We start from the raw sequence: 16,998 nt of genomic DNA on the forward strand, positions 1-16,998 counted from the left end.
AGGGAGGGAGGGAGGGAGGGAAAGAGGGAGGGGAGAGAGCTGGCCCAAGCTCTGGGCTGCATCTTTGGGACTGGAGCACCAGGACCTGGCCAGGGAGCCTGGGCCTTGTGCTGCTGGGAGGGGCCCCTCCCTGTGTGTGGCATCTGAAGGGATGGTTGCAGCCCAGTGGCAGCAGCATCCTCCCTCTGTTCCCTCCAGGCAGAAACACTCTTGAGGTGCATCCACAGAAAAGTGGAGGAGGTGTGCACAGAACCAGGGCAGTTTGTCCTGAGATCGGTGCTCGGGCTGCTGAGCGAGTGCTGCCCCGAGGCAACAGTTAGGAGCCTGCTGAGGATCAGTCCCTCCTGTGACAAGTATGAGCCCCAAGAGCCCTGGGGACTTGCTCCGTAGCCCAGGCACAGCACAGTGGCCAAGGCAGCCCTGCTAACAGAGTGTTCTGGCTTGCAGCGCTGCGCTGGCCATGTGGGAGATGCTGCTGTCCCTGCCCAGCACTGCTGAGACAGTCCTTGACAGGCTGCTGGGTGTGATCCAGGGCTGGAGACCAAACTGTGCTATCCCATCTGTGAGTGAGCAGAGCAGGCCTTGCTCACCTTCAGGGCTGTTGATGGCTCCCCAGGAAAAGAGACACAGCCCCTCCTGCCTGCCCCCAACAGCCCCCTCCTCCAGCACTTGTGGACACAGCCCCTGGGGGCCAGCAGGGACCTGCCCTGCACCAACCCCCCTGTTCCAGCCCCCCAAGGCTGCCCCGTGAGCTCCCCAAGGACAAATATGCCCCAGCAGCTTCCTTGCACTGAGAGCTGTCCCTGTGTCTTTCTGCAGGCAAGCCAGGTCCTGTACAGGCTCAGCCAGCGGCCCCGCTGTCAGAGGATCCTGGAAGGGCTCTTCCCCAGGCTCCTCATGACCCTGCTCTACAAACTTTCCCTGGCTGCAGTGATCCTGGAGCAGAAGCAGCCTGGGGCTGATCAACCCGTCCCTTTGGGGTGCGCCATCCCCTTCCCCTGCCATTCCCCTGGGCCCTGGGCCAGGGCCCCTGCTCTGTGTGTAACTGGACCTTGCTCTGCACACAGGTTGGCAGTGGAGGGCATTAAAGTTCTGCTGCACGCTGCTGGCTGTGAAGGGCATGTCCAGAACATCCAGAAGCAGGGCGGCTGGGACATGATGCTGCGAGCAGAGACCCTGGAGAGAGGAGTCAGATTGCTGGCCAGGTGAGAGCCCTTTGTAGCCAGCAGTGCCTCAGCAGCCCCATCCCCGGGGGCAGAGAAGTCCCCAGGCACCCAGGCCCCGGGCTGCAGCCGCAGCGCTGGCCAGGGAGCGATCCGAGTGGCAAGGGGTGCTCCTTGCCTGGGGAGAGAGCAGGGCGCTGTCAGCAAGTGGTGTGGAGGCTGTGGCTGGGGGCAAAGGCGTGTCCTGGCCTGGGCTGTCCTGGCTGGGCTGGGCAGGGCAATCCCAGCAAGGCTTTGCCTGCCCTGCTCACTGCCAGCACTGCTTTTCTTTTCTTGCCCTGCCCTGCCCTGCCCTGCCCTGCCCAGAGAGATGAGGAAGAGCCCAGCTGAGCAGCAAGCCTTCCTGTTCCAGCATGTGAAGGAGATTCTTGCTCAGAGGAGGGAATGGCAGATGAACTATGCCATGACTTTCTACACTGAGGTAAGCCTGGTGAGAAGCAGTGCCTCTGCCAGATGCTCCTGAAGCCGTCCCTCTGGCACAGGCGGCTGCCGCCGGGTGGGATGCCAGTCCCTGGAGCTGGGACAGAGGGCTCTGCTGCCAGTCAGTCCCTGGGCCCTCCATCCAGCCCTCCCTGCTGGGGCAGTGCTCAGCACCCCCACGTGTCCACAGGCAGGGCTGCCCCCCGGAGGGGCTGTGTCAGCCCCGAGCTGGCAGCGTAACCAGGAGCTGCAGAGTGCCAGGGTCCCGCAGCTCTGCCCGTCTCTCACCGCTGTTGTTCTTTCAGCTGCTGGGCTGCCAGGGCCTGGGAAAGGATTGGAGTGACCTGCGCCTCCTCCACGCCTACCTGAGCCATGGCAGTCAGACAATCCGTCTGCGGGCACTCGAGGGCTTGGTGGCACTGTCAGGAGATCCGCAGATGGTGAGCGAGGCGGAGTCAGGCGGAGCCGCCTTGGCAGCCTGGGGCTGGGGCAGGGGTAACGCGCTGGCTTGGGCCTGGCTGAGAGGAAGGAGGTGGCTGTCAGCAGAGAGAGGGGTGGCTGAGGAGGGGCCACAGAGCCTTTGCTGTCCTGCTCTCTCCTTCATCCCCATCGGCATGCGCAGCGCCTGCCGGGAAGCCGGGGGGGAGGCTGGTGCTCAGCACACGGGGCGTTTGTGCCAGGCTGCTCCTCCACTGCTCCACCCTCACAGAAATTCTCTGTTTCCTCCAGGCAAGAGAAATGCGGGGCAGATCTCTGCTGGACAGGATCCTGAGGTGCCTGAAGGATCCATCCACAGACATCAGGATGGAGGCCTTGCTCTTCTTCCAGACCATGATGGGTCAGCTGAAGAGGAAAGAGGCCAGCCCCATCGCTCTGCTGCTGGCACAGAAGCTCCCACCCCTCTTTGGTGATGTAAGGCTGCTGTGGGACCTGATCCCGCAGAGGGGCAAGGGACAAGGACAGCTGCCCTCCAGCCCAGCCCCACGGGCAGCACTTGGGCAGGGCTGCTGCCCTCCTCACGGCCCTGGGCTCTGCTGGGAGGGCTCTGCTGGGCTCTGCACCCAGCATGGCTTCTCCTTGGCCTCGGCCTCTAGATAGGTGCCCCGAGCCCAGCAACCCCAGAGCACCTCCCCTCACGCTGACCACGTTAATGCTTTTGGTCACCGTGGCTGGGGAGAGGCTGTTGTGCAGTCACACTGTCTTCTTTCCTCCCAGGAGTCCAGCCAGGTGCAAGAGCTCTCCCTCAGCCTCTTTGGGGACACGATGAAGGCTGTGGTGGGCAGAGACAAGGCAGAGATGAAGGAGGCGATACGCGGGGTCATGGTCTCGCTCTTCCTGCACATGAATGCTGAGAGCAGGAGTGTGGCTGAGGTAGAGAGTTGAAAGCTGAGCACCTGCTTTGCCCTTCCTTCCCTTTGCCCCAGCCCTGGCAGCAGCAGCTCAGCAGCTCTTGCCCATTTCTCTTGTGCTGGCTGTGAGAGTGCCATAGCTGAGGTGGTGGCTGCCCCGTGTCCCTGCCTCGGGCATTGAAGCCCGGGCGATCAGGCTCTGTCCCCAGCTGCCTCTTCCCAGAAGTAGCTGGGGACAGTTTGCAGCCTTGCCCAGAGGAGGGGGACGACAGGTCTCCTGCTCTGAGCTGTGGTGCCAGCTCCCACCTGCTGCTGATTTGCAGGCCTCTGGCAAAACCCTCCTCATCTGTGCCAAGTTCCTGGGCTGGAGGAAGCTCAAGAGGGTGATCAAGAAGGGGAAGAACTGGATGATTGGAGAGACTTTGGTGAGGACAAGCCCCAGGTGCCAGGGCCTGGGCTGGGCAGGGGATGGATGCTCCATGTGCCCAGGGTGTGGATGTGCAGCTGTTCCTGGCTGTCCCTGATCCAGAGCAGAATGCACAGCTTGGAGCTCAGTCCCCCTTCTTTCCCCTTTCCCCAAGGCACAGCCAGGGCTTCTTCTGCAGGCCCCTCTTCCCCCCAGCCCCTGGGTGCTGCAGGAGCCCCCAGCCCACCTGGGCCCTGGCAGCAGCATGGAGGGGTCACAGTGCCCCCAGACCCCCTCTGAGAGCCTGTGGCTCTGGCTGCACCTCAGCCCCCCGGGGCTCCTGGCTGGCAGAAAGGAATGGCCTGGGGGGGAAGGGGTGGGATGGGCAGAGGGACTGCTCTGGCAGATGGGGAATGGTCTGTGCCAGCCCCATGACGTGACCTCGGGCACTCTCCAGCTGAAGCAGGACAGGAGCAGGGTGGAAGACTACGTGTGCTTCAGCCTGCACTACCTGTGGGACTCTCAGGCCGGCGTGAGAATGGAGGCCATCAGGTTCATAGGTGAGCCACAGCCCCTGGGGACCCTCTTCTGGCAGCCCGGCCCCAGCCCCCGGCACTGCCCTGGCACCAGGAGCAGCCCTGTGGCTGTCCTGGGCAGGGCCCTGGCTTCCCGCTGCCCTGCCCTGCCCTGCCCTGCCCTGCCCAGGCCTTGGTGGCCGCCTGGCTCAGTGTCAGCAGCGCCCTCGGGGACTTGCCCGGGGCCATCCCCGCAGAGTGCTGGGCAGGAGGGCGTGCGGCCGAGCTGGCCGGGCCGGGGGCTGTGCTGCCGCAGTGCTGGGGAGGGGGAGGTCTGACGGGAGCTCTGTGCACAGGGACTGCTGCGCGGCACCTGGGGAGGAATCGATCCAAACAGACACTGGAGGTTGTGTGGGATGGTGAGTAGGGTCAGAGGGTGCTGGTGGGGCAGGGGAGAGAGCCTGGGCAGGGTGCTGCCATTCCTGGCTCCGCTGCTGCGGGGAAAGGAGGGAGGGAGAAGCTGTGACTGTCCCATCCCTGGAAGTGTTCATGGCCAGGCTGGCTGTGGCTTGGAGCTCCCCGGCCAAGTGGGAGGTGTCCCTGCCCGAGTTGGGGGGTTGGGAATAGGCGATCCTTAAGAAGATCCCTTCCAGCCCAACCCAGTCTGGGAGCCTGGGATTCCTGAGCAGCAGCTTCCAGCTGCTCCCTTGGTCCCAGCTGCTCCTCCTAGTCAGGTAAAGAGAGGGATGGGCTTGCACAGAAGGGGCTGTGCAGACAGCAGGGTTTCACCGCTGCTCGCTTTCTTTCTGTTGCAGCCGTCAATAGCTTGGAGTATGACCCTGATCCCTCAGTCAGGTCCTTAGCAGCTCAGACCTTGCACATCCTGCAGAGTGTGAGGGAGCCGGAGAGATCAAGATGGTCCTTCCCAGGCCTGTGCTTCTGCTGATGATGAGATGGGTCAAGGACAATCTTGCTGCCCCCATCTTCCTGATGGTACTTTCACCACCGCCCCGTCACGGCTGCTGTTCCCTCATGGGCACCCCCGGGCTGTGCCCGACTGTCCCTGTCCAAACGAGTGCCCCCAGAACTCTCCTGTGCCCTGGCTCTCCCAGTTAAACCTCCCTAATGTCATCCCAGCAGGAGGAAGTGGCTGCACTGGGCCGAAGGTCCTGGTGGGAAGATGGCCTTGAGAAATTGTCCCTGACCTAAGGGCTCCTGGTGCAGATGGCAGCGTGGGAACAAAGATGGAAGCAGCAGCCCCGTGCCATGACCTCCTTTGCACAGGCAGCACCCAGAGCCTGCAGAGCACACAGCATTTGTCCTGGCCTCTCCTGCTACCTGCACATCAGCTGAGCCCTGTGAGTGCCCTGGCCCCAGCTTGTTGGACAGCCAGGTTCCCCTTCTTTAGGGTGGTGATGCCAGGAGGCAGAGGGCAGAAGGGAGTCAGGGTTTACCTCAGCAAAAAGCTCTTTTAAACCCTAGCACTGCTTTGTCTTCAGGGCTTTGTTTGGCAGCTGCAGGAAGAAGGCAGAGTGTAAAATGGAGGGTGTTTCACCTGAAATGATGAGCCTGGTCACCAAGCACAGCTACACCAGGGCAGTCCTGGGCACAGCTGAGGATGATGATGATGAACGTTTGCTCCTCGCAGCAGTTCCTGCTCAGTGTCATGGGCATCATCAGCTGGTGCTGAGTTCTTCCAGCCCACCTACAGGTGAGGAATTGCATCAGCACCCGGAGACTCCCAACTGATTCCAGCTCTCCCAAGCTGTGAGAAGCAGCTGCTGCATTCTTCTTCTGTCACTTCCAGGAGGTCACCAGGGTGTCTGCAGAGTTTTTGAACTCTCCCACAGAGACCTAGAGCAGCTGGATTCAGACACCCAAACAAGATACCCTGTTGGAGGCTGTTTGGCAATGGATCCATCAGCAGCTGCCCAAGAGGCTACAGGAGGTTCCAGCCTTGCTGGGCAGGGTCAGCGTCACCGGGTGGGCCCAGGTGGCTTGGGACAGCTGGGCAGGGCAGAGCTGAGCCAGAGCTGCTTTCCTTGTCTCATCAGAGCAGCAGGAGGTGCAGCCTCCTGGCCTCTGGGACAGCTCCCAACAGGTCAAAAAGGTCCCCAAATAAAATGTGGTGTTGGGAAAGTACAGCATGTGGTGAAATCTGTTGGATGGGACCTGGGCTCTAATCCTGGGACTGATGGGTGATCCTGGGCTCAAGGCATCACAGAATCCTAGGAGTTCGTGTCTGCCTCAGTTTCCCTCACGTTACCCTTCGATTCCGCACATGAGCTCCTCTGCTCTTTCCTGTGCAACACTCTGCAGTCAGCAGGAAAACACCTTAAGTTGCAACGCTATGGGGTGAGCAGCAAAATCAGCTGAGATTATCAGGAACAGCGTGGCCAGCAGGTCCAAGGAAGGGATTCTGCCCCTGTACTCAGCGCTGGTGAGGCCACCCCTCGAGTCCTGTGTCCAGTTCTGGGCCCCTCAGTTCAGGAAGGATATCGAGGTCCTAGAGCAGGTCACCCAGGTCCTAGGAGGGCAACCAGGCTGGTGAAAGGACTCGAGCACAGACCCTATGAAGAGAGGCTGAGGGAGCTGGGGCTGTTCAGCCTGAAGAAGAGGAGGCTCAGGGGAGACCTCATCACTCCCTACAACTCCCTGAAAGGAGGTTGGAGCCAAGTGGGGGTTTGTAGTCAGCAGGTGGCAGGACCTGCCGAGTAATGAGCTCAGTCGGTGCTCAGCCTCACCTGTGCCCAGTTAGGGCTGGCCCAAGTGCGCATGCTCAAAGATCAAGGGCCAATAAAAGGTGGGGCCTGAGACTGGCAAAGGGCTCATTCTGAAGCAGGTCAGCAGCCGTGCTGGTTGGAGGCCAGTCCTCTACTGATCCTGTCCTCACTCAGAGCCTATCATCGCTTCGAAGTTCATCTCCTGTTACATCTGGTGGAGAATGCGGGCATAGACTCTCGTCTAAACCACCTTCTCCGAGTGAACTTCTCATCTTTCTTCCGGAACTCGAGAAATTAGGGTAAGAGAGACCCCTTTTTTCTCTTATTACTTACATTGCTAAGCCTCTTGTCGAAAGATGGGTCTTACTGCCAGTAAACCCACTGAAGCTGCCGCCACCGAAAAAATTGTGGCACAAGCAGAGAGCCAGGAACTCCTTGGCTCCCCGGGTCCTGCTAAAGCCCGGGACTTATGGGAAGAGGTTTACGACCTACTGGCGGACCTCAATTCAAAAGAAATTAACGGCGACATCATCGGCGCCGACAACACTTGGAGGGTCGTATGCGGCTTACTGGCGATGATGAAAACCGAGGTGAAGGCGGCACTCGCCACTGCCACACCTCCATTACTAAAAACTGAAGCGTTCCCTCCCAAGAAAGTGCCCGCGGTGATCCCCTCGGCACCACCCCTTGAGGAACCAACACCCAAAAATGTACCCGCCGTGACTCCCTCGGCACCACCTGCCGAGGAAGGCATAACGAAACACGTGTGTCTGGGGTTGGACACTGGCAAGCCTGCCATAAAGGGCATGACAGGGAAGCCCCACAAAAGCGTGGCCGAATTCCTGTCGGATATCGGCCCAGAAGAGACACCAATCTTTGAGCAGCATTCATGGAAGACCTTGCAGCAGGCACGGAAGGTGATCAAAGAGCAGGGGCTAAGATCGGAGAGCGGCCAGGCTGTCCTGGATTGGCTGTTTACCTCCGACACAAACAGCCCCTACGACTGCCGCAGCCTAGCCAGATACCTATTAACCCCCTCCCAGCAGTTCATCTGGTTAAGAGAGTGGGAACGCCTCGCTGCGGCAGAGGTAAACCGCGCTAGGGCACCCGGAGATCCGCTAGCGGGTGTCACGGCAGAAATGCTCACTGGCTCTGGATGCTTCGCAGAAATCAGCATGCAGCTGCAATATCCGCGTGAGCTCCACCATGCCGCGGCAAGCCTGGCACGCCAGGCACTTTATGCAGTTCCAGAGCCGCACCCCGGACCATCGTTTACTAACGTGAAGCAAGGGCCGAATGAACCCTTTCAGAATTTCGTTGACCGGCTGTGGCAATCAGTCACGGCCCAGTCGGATTTGACGACCGATCAACGCAAGTCCATGTTTAAATTATTGGCGTTCGAGAACGCGAATCCCAAACTGAAAGCATTACTCTCGACACTGCCAAGAACAGCGTCAGTATCTGACATGCTGGATGTCGCCGCCAGAGCGTCTCAACACCAGCAACATCAAGGGATGGCTGGTGCTTTCGCAGCCGCGCTGGAACCTACCCATCAGCTCCTTGCGGCGGTAGCCCAGAAACTGTCCAACAATGGAAGACGTAATCGTCGATCTCAGCGCAATCACACGAACGGTCAACGCCATTCCAACCCGGTCTGTCCACGATGCCATGCACGAGGACATAACCGACGAAATTGCTCTGCGATCGTCTGGTGCAACCGCTGCCAGTCAGCATCCCACAATGACGCGGCCTGCTGGTTTCAAAAAAATGGCAGGAACAGCGCGAGGGGCCTATAAGCAATGGTTTTACAGAAGTAGAAGTACAGAAGTTGTAGAAATGTATAAGCAATATTTTAATGAAGTCTCATGGAAATTTACGAGCTAACTAACATAGGTAGGTGTGTGTATGGCAATGATACGTGTGATAATGGAATGTAATTACTATGGAAAACTTATCCATGAGAGAAGACAACAGGATATATAAGTGTAACTGAAATCTACAGAAGGAGCAAATCTGAGAGAAAATTAATTATGAGTTCTTTTTGTATTTTTATCTGTGCTGCATTTGTGTAAGTCTTCCATTCTTATTTGGTTTTTTTATGCTCTACTGTTGCAAAATTTGTGATCACCCTACATAGTGAATAATGTTAGTGCATGTAAAGCCACAAAGAAGTCTCTCATTTGGAATGCCCTTTTAGTGTCCTAAAAGACATCAATTTGTAAAGTGCACCTCTTGGACACTTGAATTAGAAATGCTTTTGGAGAACTAAATTCCCAGGTACATCAAGTCCCAAGGATGTTGCTACAGAACTCTTAGCTTTAGAGGTGACACTGCTTGAAGAACAAGGACTCTGCACATCATACATATCACCACTGCCTGAACTGAAGAAGCTGGAGTGAAGATGCTAAGCTTGTAGCCATAATGATATCATTGCCTTATGATACTGCCTTATGATATCATCGTGCCTTGTGATGTGTGGACTCATGGGTTGAGGGGATTGGATTGTTGAGATGCAAGGGTAGTCATTTGATTATGTGGTTTTTGTGATCCAAACAATCAGCCTTTGTGATTGCACAGCCTGAACACTGAAGTATCTACTTTTGTGCTTTTAGAATATCTATATTCATGCATACTTGTGAGTGATTTGTGTTCCCTAAAAATTACTTGAAAATAAACTTCAATTCTTAGAGCAACAGAATTGATGTTTAGACTGTAGAGAAATAGACCTTGATTTTCCTTTCATCTTGATCTGATCAATGGGTATTTGGATTGTCTAAGGAGGCTGTCACTCCTTGTTTACTCTCAGAGGATAACTTTTCCCTGAAAGGGAAACTCTGGCCTGGGAGATGGAATCTCCTTTGGCTGTTGTCTGGGTCAGGCCATGGGATGTGACAGTCCTGTGCTGTTGTGCCAGCAGCAGGTGGTTGTGCTGGAGTGCCCTGACATTTCCTGTAGCCCCCCAGGGCTGTGCTTGGCCACTCAATTGAGCAGCTGCCCTGACTGAGGTTGGAGCAGCCCTGGCACCTCCAGTGTCACCCGTGGCTTGCGTGGGAAGAGGAGGGAAAGGAGATTCCCCCTGGCACTGCCTGGGCGTCCAGTGGGAGAGTGGGAGAAGCAGAGGTTGAGTCTCTAGTGTGTGTCCCATTGGGTTCCTGGGGAGCCCCAGGGAGAGCTGGAGGGAGCCCCGAGAGAGCTGAGCAAGTGGCAAAGTCTGGCGCTGGTCCTGTGCTGCTGGGCCGGGCTCCTGAGCCTGAGAGAGCTGCTGGCAAGCAGAGAGTGCTGCGGAGAGAGAGCTCTGGGCAGGAGCAGCTCCTCTGCAGAGCGCAGCAGGGCTGAGGGCACTGCCTGCAGGCAGCAGGGCAGGGCAGAGAGAGGAGGCAGAGAGAGGAGAAAGGCAGCCTGGGCTGGGAGGAGAGCTGAGAGCTGCCTGGGCTGGGGGAGAGAGAAATCTTCCCAGCCTCTGCCATGGTGAGTCTCTGGCTGCAGGGCAGTGAAGCTGGGCTTCCTGGAGGGGGTCTTCCTTCTCCAGCTGGCAGCCTGGGCCACAGCTGCTGGGATCCTTGCGGAGGATTTTGGTGAGCAGGAGGAAAAGGTTTGGCAGAGCAGGGCTGTCCTGGGGCAGCGTCAGAGGGAGAGGCCATGGGGCTGCCTTCTGCTGGAGATGGCTGCAGGGGCTGAGGGGGTGTGTGCAGGCAGGGGTGGCCAGGGCTGTCCTTCAGAGCAGGGTCCTGCAGCCCAGGGGCTGTGTGCTGGGGCAGGGACTCTGCTGCCTGCCTGCCAGGGGCAGCTCTCAGCCTGCCCGGGGAGCTTCCTGGTGCTGGCAGAAGCTGTGACTGGCAGGAAACAGGGAGCACAGGGCAGGGTCCTTCTGGTTTTGTGACTGATCTGTGGGACAGCACTACTCATGGATCCAAAATCCTACCGAGATTATTTTAGAAGGGATTTTTATAATCATTGTCAGGGCATAGATTCCTGCTAGGAAACGTGTCCTTCCTCAGACTGCACTTCTCTGTCTTGTAAGGGTGGGAGGGAAACCTCATCTGGGAAGGTGAGATCAGGGTCTTTCAGTCCCTGCACCATCACACTCCTGTTTTCTAGGAAAGTCATCCGTGCTTTCACCCTTGTTTTTCCCTACAGATACACCCACCATCACCTTCCCTGGTTCATCTGGGTCTTTGTGACAGCACAGCCCTCAGCCAGCCCATGAGCTCTGGTATGTTGGGCACCTCCTCCTCCATCTGCTCACAGGAGAGCTGAAGTGCATCTGTGCTGCCATGTGCCCACCTCCCCCTGCCCAGGGGCTGGAGGTGCCTGCCAGGCATTATCACCATCTGGGAGGGGTTGTGCAGGGCTGGGGGAGGGAAAGGCTTTCCTGAGTGCCCCCCCTCAGCTGCTCTTGCTGTTGATGTCAGGCTGGGAGCGGGAGTTTCAGCTGCAGGCACAGCTCTTGGGGCTCCTGCCATGCAGATGGTTTCAGGCAAGGAGGTGTCCAGCTGTGCTCTGCCCTGGGAAGCTCTGGGCAGTGCAGGCTGAGTGAGGCTGGGCAGGGAGCTGACGTCCCTTCATCAGATGCCCTCATTCCATCCCTGGGCTGTCTCCTTGGGCTGTCTGTCCAAGCTGGGAGCTGCCTTCCAGGGGGCACAATGAGCCTGGTGTGTCCTGGGCTGGAAACGGGGTGCTGAGACCTTGAGAAAGGGTCAGACACTGAGTGCTCTGAGCTGGGTCCCTCTGCTCTCAGCAGGGAGAGGCAGAGACACAGCCCAGCTCCCCCTTCTCTGCATGCAGCTGCAGGCAATGCTCTATGCTCACTCTGTTCTGCCTGAGTGCTGCAGCAATGCTGAGGGGTTCTGATCCCCAAGAAAACTCCTCAGGGGAGATGGTGGAGTTCTAAAAAACAAAGCTCTCGAACTGCCTTCTGTTTTGCAGGCTCTTTTATGCAGAGAGCACAGAACATGCAAGACTTTGGCAGCACCAATGATTGCATATGAAAAATTTCTACTCTGATATTGGTCCCAGTCCACACCATTCCCATGAAGCCCCCATTGCAGGGCTGGGAAAACTCCTTTCCAGCCAGTCGACAGAGTCCCTGCTGCAGACACGAACATCAACAAGCAGGGTTGTAGACATGGGCTTTAGGGAAGAACTCCTAGAAAACTGTGTGTGTAGGATGGAGAATTGCAATAGGAATTGGGTCTCATTTTACAGAGAATCATCTCTTTATTTTTTGAGTTTCCTCCTTAAAGAGCTCTCCATGCTTTTTAAAGCAGCAGTTGTCCAACAGCAGCTCCATCAGGCAGTTCCTCCTCCTGGCACTTGCAGACAGGCAGGAGTTGCAGCTCTTGCACTTCTGGCTCTTCCTGGGCATCTACCTGGCTGCCCTCCTGGGCAACGGCCTCATCATCACCACCATCGCCTGTGACCACCACCTCCACACCCCCATGTACTTCTTCCTCCTCAACCTCTCCCTCCTCGACCTGGGATCCATCTCCACCACTCTGCCCAAAGCCATGGCCAATTCCCTCTGGGACAACACGGACATCTCCTACAAGGCATGTGCTGCACAGCTTTTCTTCTTTGTCTTCTTCATCACAGCAGAGCTTTCTCTCCTGACCATCATGTCCTACGACCGCTCCGTGGCCATCTGCAAACCCCTGCGCTACGGGACCCTCCTGGGCAGCAGAGCTTGTGTCCACATGGCAGCAGCTGCCCTGGGGCACTGGGTTTCTCACTGCTCTGCTGCACACAGCCAATACATTTTCCCTGCCCCTCTGCCAGGGCAATGCCCTGGACCAGTTCTTCTGTGAAATCCCCCAGATCCTCAAGCTCTCCTGCTCACACTACTATCTCAGGGAAATTGGGTTTCTTGTGGTCGGTGCCTCTTTAGGGTTTGGCTGTTTTTTTTTTTTCCGAGTGGTGTCATATGTGGAGATCTTCAGGGCTGTGCTGAGGATCCCCTCTGAGCAGGGAAGGCACAAAGCCTTTTCCACGTGCCTCCCTCACCTGGCCGTGGTCTCCCTGTTCATCAGCACAGCCATCTTTGCCTATCTGAAACCCCCCCTCCATCTCCTCCCCATCCCTGGACTTGGAAAGGCAGTTCTGTACTCGGTGGTTCCTCCAGCAGTGAACCCCCTCATCTACAGCATGAGGAACCAAGAGCTCAAGGGTGCTGTTAGGAAACTCAAAACAGGAATTTTTCTCAAGTAATAAAAAGCTCAATTTATCGTCCATGTAATTGATAATATGTCATAGCATTAATGATGTGTCTTACAACAGACTCAGCCTGCTTTATGGAGCTGCTGGGGGTGGAGGTGTTTTCTCTGTTTTACACACCATGATGATGCGCACAAATAAATCTCATTGTTCATACCATTTCCTGTATCTTCCTTTCTGGTGTTAAACAAAGCCTTTTGGAAAAGTTTTTCAAATAACATCTGTGTTCTCTGGGAAGTTTAAAAAATAAACAATCCAGCAGTGACTTCTTTACCTGATTTCCTTTTTTCTGAGATTCCTCTGCTGTAAGGGTTGGATCCAGCCACACTTGGAGTTCTCTGAAAAGGAGTTTAGAAAGCAAGGGAGTTCACTCTGACTCATTCGGAGGCCCTTCCTGATGCTTTTCCCTTATCTCTGAAAAAATCACTCCAAACCTGTCCTTGCTCCATTTCCACTGTGTTCTATAAATCAGTGCCTCAGATCCCTGTGTCAGCCACTCCAGTTTTAAACCCTACCTACCCCTTCCACATAGTAACAGAACAATCCTTGACATCAAATCCCACTAAGTCACAACTTCTATATTAAAATCACTTTTTCCCCAATATCTTTGTCACATGACAAAAATCAGGATGACTGGGTCAGAAGTCCATTTTAGTGTTCAAGAGATGTCAGATCATGGAAGAGATCCCCCTGGAAGCCATATCAAAATGTATGGGGGAGAGAGGGAGGTGATCTGAGGAAGCCAACGCTGCTTCACAAAGGGCACACTGAGCCTCACCACCCTCCTGGCCTTCTGCCATGGAGTAATTGCAGCAGTGGAGAAGGGAAGAGCTGCAGACATCATCTACCAAGACTTGATGTGATCCCCTCCAGCATTCTCATTGCTAAATTGGAGGGAGATGTGTTTGATGGATGGACAGTAGGATGAGCAAGGAAATGGCTGGATGACCTCATGCAGACAGTTCTGGTCAATGGATAAGGTTCAAGGGGAATGCCATTAATGAAGGATGTACCTTCTGATTGTAAATACACCTTCTAAATAGTAGTGGATGTCCTCATTACTAATTAATATCTTCATTAGTGACAGGGATGGTAGGATCAAGTGAATCCTCCTCAAATTTGCAGGTGACACCAAGCTCAGGGGCTGAGTTGATTCACTTGAGGGTAGGGATGACAACCAGAGGGACCTGGACAGGTTTGAGGACTAGGTCTGTGCAGACCTCATGAAGTTCAACAGGGCTAAGTGCAAGGTCTTGCTCCTGGGAGGAGGAAATCCCCACTGTCAGTAAAGTCTGGGAGATGAATGACTGAGAGCAGCCCTGCAGAGAAAGACTTGGGGATCCTAGTGGGTCAAAACTTTTATGACAGGGTAACCCACCTAGCTGATCAAGGGAAGCACGTGGATGTAATATTTCTGGACTTCAGGAAGGCTTTTGGTACTGTCTCTCATAGCATCCTCCTGGATAAAATGTCCATCATAGAGCTGGACAACCGTGCTATGTGATGGGTGAGCAACTGGCTCACAGGTGGAGCACAAGTGGTGACAGTGAATGAGGTCACATCAGGCTGGTGACCCGTCACTAGTGGGGTCCTGCAGGGCTCCATCCTTGGCCCAGTCCTCTTCAACATCTTCATCAGTGACTTGGGTGCAGGACTGGAAGGAATCTGAAGCAAGTTTGTGGATGAGAGACCTCGGCAGGTTCGAGAGCTGGGCAATCAGCAGGCACAGGAAGGACAAGTGCCGAACCACAAGTCCAGCAAGTGCTGAATCACCAACCACAAGGGCAAGTTCTGAATTCTGCACATGGGATGGGGCAACCCTGGTGGCAAGTACAGACTGGGGAACGAGTGGCTGGAGAGCAGAGAGGGTCCTGGGGGTCCCAGTTGATGGCAAACTGGACATGTGGCAGTAGTGTGTCCTGGCAGCCAGGAGGGCCAACCGTGTCCTGGGGTGCATCAAGCACAGTGTCACCAGCCAGCCCAGGGAGGTGACTGTCCTGCTCTACTCTGCACTCGTACAGCCTCACTGTGAGTACTGTGTGCAGTTTGGGCACCCCAGTATAGGAAAGGCATCAAGGTGTTGGAGAGTGTCCAAAGGATAGAAACAAGGATGGTGAAGGGTCTGGAAGGAATGACTTATGAGGAGCAGCTGAGGTCCCTTGGACTGTTCATTTGGGAGAAAAGAAGGCTGAGGGGAGATCCCATTGCAGTCTGTGGATCCTCATGAAAGAAAAAGATGGATCTGGTTCTGATTTTTTCACACAGAAGGCAGTTCAGCAATGGAATAACTTCAGTGCTTCCAAGCAATGACCACTCCCCCAAGCAATGACCACTGACCCCAGAGAAGTGGTCACAGCAGCAAGCCTGCCTGAGTTCAAGAATTGTTTGAATGATGCTCTCAGGCAAATGGTCAGCAGGGCAAATGGTCATTCCTGGTGTACCCTTCACAGGACAGGAGCTGGACTTGATCGTCCTGATGGGTCCCTTCCAACTCAGCATGTTCTATGATTGTATATAACACATTTGGTATCAGCAAGAAAAGGAGACATATCTTCCTTGGTTGGGCATGATGGGAGGTTGAGGACCAATGGGCTTTCCTTCAAGAGGAAAAAACTCAAAAACTTTCTCCTCATCAAGACACTCAAGCACATCTACCAGAGAGCTTGTGTCATCTCAATCCTTCATGCTTTTCAAGAAGAAAATAATAAAGGATTTAGCAGCCTTCCCTTACTCCAAACCAACCCTGATGAGAGCAGGAGGTTGTCCTAGAGACCTCCTGATGATCAGCCCTCTGATCATCTTTGTGGCCTCCTCTGGACTTGTTCTAACAGCTCCAGGTCCTCTTTGTGCTTGGGGCTCCAGAACTGGACCCAGCACTGCAGTGGGGTCTCAGCAGAGTGGAGCAGAGGAGCAGAGTCTCCTCCCCTGACCTGCTGGCCACGTTGCTTTTTGTGTAGCTCAGGACATGCTTGGCTTCCTGGGCTGCCAGCACACCTTGCCAGCTGGTGCTGAGCTTGTCATCAACCAGCACCCTCAGGTCCTCCTCCTCCTCCTCCTCAGTGCTGCACTCAATCCATGTTCTGCCCAACCTGTATTTGTGCTGGGGATTGACCAAACCAAGGTGCAGGACCTTGTGTTTGTCCTTGTTGAATCTCATGAAGTTTTCATGGGCCCACCTCTCCATCCTGTTCCTTTGCCTGTACAATCTCTGGAAAGGTGACTTTAGAAATGGTCACTGTATCACCACCACCAGGAAAATCTCTCTCTTTAGGCTTTGAACTTGGTTTGCTCTTCATCCAATCTTGGGGTAGCTGGGAGGTGGTGTACATTTTCTGACATTATTGATCTTCACACCCCACTGTCCCCAGGAAGAATCCAGACCCACAAAGGTCAGGATGGGCTCTGCCTTCCCAATGCCTGGGGTTCAGAGAGTGACCTCACTGCTTCATAAAAATAATACAAAACTCATGGCTTTAGAGCCACCTTTACAGAGCATTTGACTCTGCTCTAACAAGGCCATGGGGAAGCTCTGGCAGCAATGGTCCTCACTGGGGCCAATCAATGCTTCAAGGTACTTTCAGGTTCCATTCTGACTTCTGGAGCAGTTTGTTCATTCATCTCTCAGCACCTGAGGATCATGGACTCAGCACCAAACACACCCTGGGGCTCAGTGAAATACAGAGAGGCTCTCCATGGGATATTCCTCACATCTTCAAGACTTGTACAGCTAATTGGAGAGGTTTTCCCACTGCTGTTAAGAAGGAACATTTCCATGCATTTTTCCTACAGTTTTTATTGCTCATCGTCATGGCCCCCAGAAGAATCCTGAACCACAAGTGAGGGATGGGCTCTGCCTTCCTATTGCCTGGGATTCAGAGTTTGGCCTGACTGATCCATAAAAGAAATAAATACATAAATACAGAAACAAACAAATAAAGAAATACCTGTGGCTTCAGAGCCACCTTTACAGAACCTTTGTCTCCCTGCAATCATGGCCTCCAGTGACCTTCTCTAACAAGTTTCTGGGGAGGCTTTGCCAGTAACAGGACCCAAAGGGGCCAACCAATGCTTCAAAATGCTTCAAAATAATTTGGGTTTTTGTTTTGGCTTTAACTTTTAAAACCGTTTTTTTTTCAGTCTCCTGTCAGTACT

The 16,998-nt window shown here is 55.0% G+C and overlaps 2 protein-coding genes and 1 long non-coding RNA gene across 3 annotated transcripts; all 3 read left to right on the top strand.

The window, feature by feature from the left end:
* Nucleotides 1-450: 450 nt before the first annotated feature.
* On the top strand, nucleotides 451-1,456 carry LOC139790603 (maestro heat-like repeat-containing protein family member 7). The gene is made up of 3 exons (XM_071732476.1): nucleotides 451-562; nucleotides 820-980; nucleotides 1,068-1,456. Exons 1-3 carry the CDS (start codon nucleotides 461-463, stop codon nucleotides 1,207-1,209), a joined length of 405 nt encoding a protein of 134 aa, XP_071588577.1. The 5' UTR covers nucleotides 451-460; the 3' UTR covers nucleotides 1,210-1,456.
* A 158-nt stretch (nucleotides 1,457-1,614) lies between these two features.
* On the top strand, nucleotides 1,615-4,340 carry LOC139790565 (maestro heat-like repeat family member 5). The gene is made up of 7 exons (XM_071732431.1): nucleotides 1,615-1,644; nucleotides 1,838-2,083; nucleotides 2,373-2,555; nucleotides 2,859-3,014; nucleotides 3,316-3,417; nucleotides 3,856-3,958; nucleotides 4,270-4,340. The coding sequence occupies exons 1-7, from the start codon at nucleotides 1,615-1,617 to the stop codon at nucleotides 4,338-4,340; spliced, it is 891 nt and encodes a 296-aa protein (XP_071588532.1).
* A 373-nt stretch (nucleotides 4,341-4,713) lies between these two features.
* Nucleotides 4,714-5,643, top strand: LOC139790614 (uncharacterized). Its single transcript, XR_011723557.1, has 3 exons — nucleotides 4,714-4,906; nucleotides 5,051-5,271; nucleotides 5,413-5,643. It is a non-coding gene; the product is annotated as an uncharacterized lncRNA (long non-coding RNA).
* The last annotated feature ends 11,355 nt before the right edge of the window (nucleotides 5,644-16,998 follow it).

Source organism: Heliangelus exortis, assembly GCF_036169615.1.
Source record: "Heliangelus exortis chromosome W unlocalized genomic scaffold, bHelExo1.hap1 SUPER_W_unloc_2, whole genome shotgun sequence".
Taxonomy (NCBI): Eukaryota; Metazoa; Chordata; class Aves; order Apodiformes; family Trochilidae; genus Heliangelus; species Heliangelus exortis.

Excerpts from the sequence above, each read along its gene's own strand:
- LOC139790565 (XM_071732431.1), top strand. The coding sequence starts at position 1,615 with ATGAACTATGCCATGACTTTCTACACTGAG. Across the intron at positions 1,645-1,837 it reads CCATGACTTTCTACACTGAG|GGCTGCCCCCCGGAGGGGCT; the intron begins GTAAGCCTGGTG and ends GTCCACAGGCAG. Across the intron at positions 3,015-3,315 it reads AGAGCAGGAGTGTGGCTGAG|GCCTCTGGCAAAACCCTCCT; the intron begins GTAGAGAGTTGA and ends GCTGATTTGCAG.
- LOC139790603 (XM_071732476.1), top strand. The coding sequence starts at position 461 with ATGTGGGAGATGCTGCTGTCCCTGCCCAGCACTGCTGAGACAGTCCTT. Across the intron at positions 563-819 it reads CAAACTGTGCTATCCCATCT|GCAAGCCAGGTCCTGTACAG; the intron begins GTGAGTGAGCAG and ends GTCTTTCTGCAG. Across the intron at positions 981-1,067 it reads GATCAACCCGTCCCTTTGGG|GTTGGCAGTGGAGGGCATTA; the intron begins GTGCGCCATCCC and ends CTCTGCACACAG.